This window comes from Alligator sinensis, unplaced genomic scaffold, assembly GCF_000455745.1.
Source record: "Alligator sinensis unplaced genomic scaffold, ASM45574v1 scaffold1278_1, whole genome shotgun sequence".
NCBI lineage: Eukaryota > Metazoa > Chordata > Crocodylia > Alligatoridae > Alligator > Alligator sinensis.
The window spans coordinates 145,800-153,974 of record NW_005843297.1 but is presented as its reverse complement, the minus strand read 5'-3'; the positions used below and the strand labels follow the sequence as shown (position 1 = coordinate 153,974).

At 43.0% G+C, this 8,175-nt stretch overlaps 1 protein-coding gene across 1 annotated transcript in view; it reads left to right on the top strand.

The window, feature by feature from the left end:
• Window positions 1–8,175, top strand: part of LOC102387569 (protocadherin gamma-B1) — a 15,632-nt gene that overhangs the window by 6,562 nt on the left and 895 nt on the right. Inside the window, 4 exon segments of the mRNA XM_014527092.2 lie at window positions 6,758–6,784; window positions 6,787–6,969; window positions 6,972–7,248; window positions 7,250–8,163. Of these exon segments, the coding sequence (XP_014382578.2) occupies window positions 6,758–6,784; window positions 6,787–6,969; window positions 6,972–7,248; window positions 7,250–8,163 (1,401 nt within the window).

The following is an 8,175-nucleotide window of genomic DNA, read 5'->3' as shown; positions in this document are numbered from 1 at the left end:
CGACGTTTTTGTATTCTGTTGCCCTTGTTTACATTCTGGTGTTTCTGTCTTTCGGATCATTGTTAGTGTCTAAATTTATATTTAATGAATGGAATGGAAAGAAGAAAGCCTTTGATGCTTTGAAATCACTGCATGTTATAGCTTGACTTCAGCATGGCCAGTTTGGCAGAGTACAGTGCATGCATTTGTGCCTAGGAACAAGAAGGATTTTTCACTTTTTAAATACTTTTTTAAAATTATCCTATGAATATACTCCCATTGGAAGGAACGGGTTGACTTCTTGTCAGCAAAACCTCTCATAGGAATACATGGGTTGACGAGGTGTTGGAAAAAACTTCCATAGGAGTTGTGGGAAGAGGAGATGGAATTCCAATGGGAGTTTAAATATCTGTTCTGTGAAATATTTTTAGTCGATTGCTATTAGAAGCTACTCTATTTTTTGAGCCATATAAATGTGTTATGTAGAGCGCTTGATATATTATGTTTCTTTCGAAGTCAGTTTTACTGATGGTATTGCAGCCCTTCCTTAGCCCAGAGAGTGATCTTTCCTTTTTAATATTTTAATTTAAAGGATGATCTTCATGTCCATTAAATAATATCATTCGTTTCTGCCCTAATTAATCTAGGTTTCCAAAACAGTCTCTTTCCTACTTTTTGACTGGTTTGAGTGGTTGTTTTTACTCATTATACAGCTGTTAGGTATGACATAATAAGGAAGGACCAGTGGCTCTTCAGGTGAGTTTTCGAAATCCAGATATTCATACTGATTTGATAACTGTATATCTCAGTGTTTTATTTCCAGTATTCCTTGTGTGGTGTTACTGTGTTCCAGAAAATGAAATAAGGTAATTATGTTTAGCACAGCTGAGAAACATTTTTTACGACATTTCCTTCCTCGGCTAAAAAAGCGTGTTTCCCCCCCCCCCTTTTGTGAAAACATCTTTTTTTTAAAGTAGTTGGCAAAAAGCTTACATCCAGTATGTGCATCAATGGTGGTACTAGTATTTTCGCCTGTATTTTAATTACTGTTTATATTATATGCTCATAACGATGCACAACCGTCAATTTGAAGGTTACATTTTTCGATATATTTTAATTTTAAATCACAGGAATTAATATCCCACAATAGACATAAAATCTGCTAAAGTATGTCCTTATGATAAGACTTTGTAAGACAGTGTTTTCAGAGCAGTAATTCTCAGCCTTTTTAGGCCCGAGGTACCACTTGGAAAATGGCAGATTTTATTTTTCAATTATTTTTTTACTACAGAAAAATCATAAAGCAATTTTTCTGCTGCAAAGAACTGAGAAAGATCAGATCGGGCAGAATCTTGGTAGAGGTCTTCTGGTAAGGTATTGGGTTCCAAAACCTAAAGCAGAGAACATTTGGCTGGGGCTTCAGTAGAAAGGCAGGGTAAGAAATATAGCATTTTATATAGATAAGAAAGAATAGCGTTTGGTTGGTACTACAGTAGAAAGGTACTAGAGCAGAAAGTAGTGTATACTATTGTACAGTATACAATAAATACTCTCTCTCTCTCTCTCTCATATATATATATGAGAGAGAGAGAGACAGCATAGAGCAGAGCGTAAAGTGGAGTGAGTGATTAGAATATAATAGATAGGAAAGAAGAAGGAGGAGGGAATAAAGAAGGAGAAGGGGGAATGTTGTGAGAGGCATACAAGCAAAGAATCCATAGAAACAAAGGGGGTCACAAAAACGAATGCAGTTAGTGAGATAAGAATCTGTAGTCCCTATTTAATCCATACTTAACAGTACAGATTGTATATGATTTCTTGTTCCACCGATCCCTGTTAAAACTGGTTTTATTTTATTTTTTTTCTGCCCAAAAGCAACAAACCTGAGGTCAGGGGTGGAATGTCCAAGGGTATTAAATAATTTTGGGAGAGACTTTTTGTCTTTCTGAGCTGATGTCAAATTGCTGTTCATTCATTCTTACATATGGATATTGCCCTGTCTATCCAATGTAGAGAGACAGGCTTTGTAAGTAGGTGATGTGTAAGCAGGTGATGGCATATACAGCATTAGTAGAGTTGCAGCTGAATTAACATTGGATATCATACTCCTTCCCATATGTGCATATTATGAAGATGTCATCAATGTACCTGAAGTATACCTGGGAATAAAAAGGCATCTGTGCAGAAAGTGGGTCAAAGGTCTGTCATCATAAATATGCTGGCACACTGGGGCCCATGCATGTGCCATCCATGGTAGCAAATATGGCATTTGCTGGAAGCTGGTCAATAGAGCCCAGATTTTTAAAGAAATCCGTGGTCTCTTTCAAATAACTGGCAATTCCGGTGTCATATGCAAATAGGGTAGAGCCAATGTAGCCAGAAACTCCATCCATGATGATGCCAATGCCAGGGACAATGCAGCTTCCTAGGTTGCCAGGTTTGTTGGGTAATAAGTAAAAGTTGCCTGGCGTAGGGTCCCAGGAGGAGGAAGCAGTAATCCTCTCCTGTGTTTCCAAAGCTAGGGTCCTTGGAAGCTTGGTTATTTACTTCCTTCTGATATTGTGTCCTGTGGTTCTTTGTCTGGACTTGGTATAACTCTGTGTTGTAAATTCGTCTCTTGGCTTCCTGTATGTATGCTGCATTGCCCATGACAACAATGGCAGCCCCCATATCAGCCTATTGTATGATAATGTCTGGGCTGTTTTTAAGGCCAAGCATGGTCTCTTTATTCTGAAAGACCACACTGTCACAACCCAATTAAATTGTGCCCATGCCACTGAGCAAGAGATACCATTCAAATCATCCTCATTTTGACGATTAAGGGTTAAAAGACATCCCTGCCAAAAATTCCTTGAAACAAAACGCGGCCGGAGTACTGTAGATAATTGGTCAGCTGAAATAAAATGCTAGGGGAAACTATATATAATTGGTCCAAAAATAAGCGTAAGCTCCTCACACGTAGCACACACGTAACAGGTAGAGAAACCTAACCCACTACCTTGTAACTTGAGGAGACAAAGAGCTGCCACCTGCCAAAAATTAAAGATTCCATATAACGGTTCACCATTGGGTATCCCTGTCAAACACCTCTGCCTATAAATAGTTTAACGGTTTCCACCCAAGTCGGAGAGCTCTGAGGATCCCACAGGAAACACCTGTGCTTGTCACCAGAGAATTGGGAAATTGATCAATTCCCAATCAATCACCCCGTCAGCGTAAAATATTGACGTAGAAAGTCTTGCAAACTCGACCGTTCGTTCCGGCGCCACGTCCGTCATTATCTCGTTGTAACCTAACTGCGTGCGTGTACTCGACTCTGTAACCGAAGTTATATGCGTATACTCAACTCTATAACCGAAGCTGTAATGGAACAAAGGCTCGCCTGCGTCGTCCATCACTATCTAGGCGACGTAAGCGGTGTGAGTCGGGCGGCTGCCGGCGGCTGCTCTGATTCACTACACACACTTGCTTTTTGTCAATCTTGGAGTGGGCAGGGAGGCAGAAAGAGTCTAAACACACATCCAGATTGGGGCTGCAGCTCTCAGGTGGAGTCCAGGAACTGTCCTTGTTGTGCTGTGTATGGATCCAGTCTGAAGCAGGTTTCTCTTCATCATGGAAATATTCCCTTAATCTTAGGCAGCAGAAAAAACTCTTGTAAGATCCATACAGCTGCACCATATTGGGTTGTGCAGTACTTTTCACTACAGTTTGAGTCACAGTGAAGATAACTTTTTCTCCTTGGAAACTGCTTGATCCAAGATAAAATGGGATTTTATTCTCCAAAAGTCCCTTCCTGCTTACTTCATCTACTTTTCCTGAAAGTTCCATAAAGATGAAACAGAAGAAGAAAATGTTGAGTTCAGGTGTGAATCTTAAATCTTAATACACGATTCTGGTAAAAAGAACAAGAAACTTGTTTTGTAGGTTTAGTAATGCTGCAGTGACATTTTCTCAGTGTCTTTTATACTCTTGTTTTCAACCAGAGTTATTTACTATTGTATCCCAATTTATGTTATTGTTGATGTTAATATCCTTTACTAAAAATCATTGGATAGTTTTACACGGAATTATGCTTTGGTCAAATATTAGAGCATATATTCAGTTCACTTTTAAATTTATCAAGTAGGCATATTAAATTTATTTTGCAACCACTGATGCCCTGTGTACAAATGATTGTATCAGTTAATTAACTATATTTTCTTCACCATCTGTGTATTTCCAACATCTATTGCTTTCCTGAGCACCTGTCACGCTCTTCTTCAGCAAAGACTGAGTTTTTCTTGAAGGTATCTCTTATTAACATAAAACATCTAGAATCATAGAATCATAGAAAATAAGGATTGGAAGGGACCTCAGGAAGCCCCCTTCTTAAACCAGGACCATCTCCCACTATATCTTTCCAGCCAAGACTTTGTCTAGCCAGGCTTTAAAAACCTCCAAGGATGGAGATTCCACCACCTCTCTGGGTGTAACCTGTTCCAGTGCTTCCCCTACCCTCATAGTGAGAAAGTTGTTGCTAATATCTAACTTAAAATTCCCTTGCTGCAGCTTGAGCCCCTTAATCTTTCTTCTCCCCTGCCATCATTTAAAACAGTCTACCTCCTCCTTCTTTGTAACCTCCCCTTCAGGTACTTGAAGGATGCTATTAAATGCTGCCTCAGTCTTCTTTTCTCCAAACTCAGTAAGCCCAGTTCCCTCAGCCTATCCTCCTAAGGCATGTGCTCCAGCCCTCTAACCATTTTTTTGCCCTCTGCTGGATTCTCTCCAATTTGTCAGCATCCTTTCTGTATTGGGGGCCCCAAAATTAGACACAGTACTCCAGATGTGGCCTCACCAATGACAAATAGTGGGGAATAATCACTTTCCTCAATCTGCTGGCAATGCTCCTACAAATGCAGCCTAGTATCCCATTAGCCTTCTTCACAATAGAGGCCCACTGTTGGCTCCTTTTCAGCTTATTGTCCACTGTAACCCCTAGGTCCTTGCCTGCAGAGCTACTGCTTAGCCAGCCTGTCCCCTGGCAGTATCACTGCATGGGATTCTTACATCCCAAGTGCAGGATTTTGTACTTGTTCTTATTGAAACTCATGAGATTTCTTGTGATCCAATCCTCCAATTTGTTTAGTCTCTGAATCCTAGACCTACCCTCCAGCATATATACTATTCCCCCGCCAGCTTGGTGTCATCTGCAAACTTGCTGAGGGTGCACTCCATCCCATCTTCCAGATCACTGAGGAAAGTGTTAAACAAAACCAGCCCCAGGACCAGCCTCTGGTGCACTCCACTTGATACTGGCTGACCATTGTACATTGAGACATTGATTACTACCCTTTGAGCCTGACCAGTCAAACAACTTTCTGTTCACCTTACAATCCATTTATCCAATGCATACCTCCTTAGCTTGCTTGCAAGAATGTTGTGGTAGACTATATCAAAACTATCCACATAGTCAGTCATCTAGTCATAGAAGTCAATCAGGTTGGTCAGGCATGACTTGCTCTTGGTGAATCCATGCTGACTGTTCCTAATCACCTTCATCACTGCCAAGTGCTTAGAAATAGATTCCTTAAGGACATACTCATGATTTTTCCAGGCACTGAGGTGAAGCTGACCAGTAGTTCCCTGGATCCTCCTTCTTCCCTTCCTTAAAGATGGACACTATATTTGCCCTTTTCCATTTGTCCAGGACCTCTCCCCATAGCCAAGAGATTTAAAAAATATTGGACAGTGGCTCCGCAATCACATTAGCCATATGCCTCAGGACCGTCGGGTGCATGACATCTGGCCCCATAGACTTGTACAAGTCCAGCTTTTCTAAATAGCCTCTAATAACCTGTTCTTTTGCCACTGTCAGCTGCCCACCTCCTCCTCAAACTGCGATGCCAAGTGCAGTAGTCTGGTAGCCAATGTTGCTTGTGAATACTGAGGTAAAACGCGCATTAAGTACTTTAGCCTTTTCCGCATCCTCTGTCACTAGGTTGCCTCCCCGATTCAGTAAGTGACCCAGACTTTTCCCTGATCTGCCTCTTGTTGCTGAGTGCTGAGGTATTCTGTTCGAGCAAGTTTCGACAGGACTGAACACCGGAAGAGGTCCCCCATATGTTGTCAGTGTCTCCCAGTGATGTCTTTCTTTAGAGGATAGTTCAGGACTGATAAAATATTTGTTGCTTTCTTCGTAATTTTTAAAAGGAACAGACTTGGATTACTAGGTAGAGGGAGTAGATGGCAGAGAAGCTTACCTAGTGTCTAAGTGATCCCTTATGAATCCGGTTAAGACGAGAACATGCAGACAAACACGGCTTTATAAACTTGTAATGCAATATATATATATATATATATATATTAAGGAACCTAGTTTAGTTTCTAGAGTTTTGTATGTTCCTTTATTATTTCACTACGCCGGCAGTTCTCTCTCTCTGAGACTGCGAGTGCTGCTGTTGGCCAGTGAGGAGAGGCGCTGCGGGTCCTGATCCATTTTCGCCTCCTGCAGCGCGATTGCTCAGACAGTATCTGCGGATTAAAAAGAAAACCCGGAGAAGCGCTGGCCAAGTTCCCTGTTCCGAAAAACCCTTTCTTGGGTTTCAAGTGTGCAGTGGGAGTGTGAAAGTGGTTTTATTTTCTCATTATCAAGGATATTTTATGTATACAGGGATTTCTAAGAAAGAAACAAAAACAGACTGTGTAAGAATGAAAGCGGCACAAAGTAAACACCGGGGGCCGGCAAGAACAGCCAGAAGGCAAGTACTGTTCTGCCCCTTCTTCCTTTCTCCGTTCTGAGGGGCTGCCTCGGCGCAGATTCGCTATTCGACCCCGAAGAAATGGCCAAAGGGTCCTTCGTGGACAATCTCGCCAAGGATTTTGGACTGTGTGTGGGAGAACTGCCGGATCGCAGGCTCCGTGTGAGCTCGGAGAAGCAATACTTCACGGTGAAGGGAGAAAATGGGAACCTGTATGTGAGTGACCGGATAGACCGGGAGGAAATATGCGGAAGGCACCACTGTGCACTCTCAGTTTCGAAGCTGTGGTGGAAAATCCTTTGAACGTTTTCCACGTGAATGTTGAAATCGAGGACATTAACTATAACGCCCCACGCTTCAAGACAAACAGTACTGATCTAGAAATTACCGAATCTGCAGTGCCCGGTGCACGATTTCCATTAGACGCTGCACAAGATCTAGATATTGGGGTTAACTCGCTTCAGAATTACCACATTACCAAAAATCCGTATTTTACCTTGGCAATGAAAGATACCCCTGATGAAAGCAAATACGCATAATTTTGGAAAAAAATTTGACAGGGAAAAACAAAATTCCCATCACTTGATCTTGATGGCACTGGACCGGGGAGATCCAATCAAAACTGGAATCACTCACATTCGGATTAATGTTGCTGACGCCAATGACAATACCCCGGTATTTAGTGAAGATATCTACCAGATCATCCTAAGGGAAAATCTTCCAATAGGATCCTTAGTAGTGCAGGTGAAAGCCACTGATGCAGACGAAGCATTGAATGCAAAGATCACATACACGCTCACCAGCCTTCCGGACAATGCTCGCATATCATCTCGTTTAGATCCTGAGAATGGAGAAATAACAAGTACAGGAACTCTCGATTTTGAGGAAACAAAAAAATACACCATGCTCATAGAAGCTAAGGACGGCGGTGGTCAAACGGCGCACTGCATAGTTCAGATAGAAATTCTTGATGAGAACAACACCCCTGAACTGATATTTCTCTTGGTGTCCAGCCCCATTCCCGACCACTCAAAGCCGGGGACTGTGATCGCGTTGATTAAAGTTCGTGATCCAGACGCCACGGCTAACGGAGAATACACCTGCCGCATTCCGGACAACCTGCCCTTCAAGCTGGTGTCGTCCTCCAAGAACTACTACAAGCTGGTGACCGCCGGCGCCCTGGACAGAGAGCGCAGCCCCGACTACAACGTCACGGTCACGGCCACGGACAAGGGCGCTCCGCCGCTCGCCACCACCCAGACCGTCCGGCTCCAGGTCTCGGACGTCAACGACAACGCGCCGCTCTTCGACGAAGCGTCGTACAGCGCCTACGTGGCGGAGAACAACCCGGCGGGGGCCTCGCTTCTCCGCGTGCGAGCCTCGGACCCCGACCTGGGCCGCAACGGCCGAGTCACCTACTCGCTGGTCAGCCCCGACGGCGGCGGCGGCGGGGGACGGA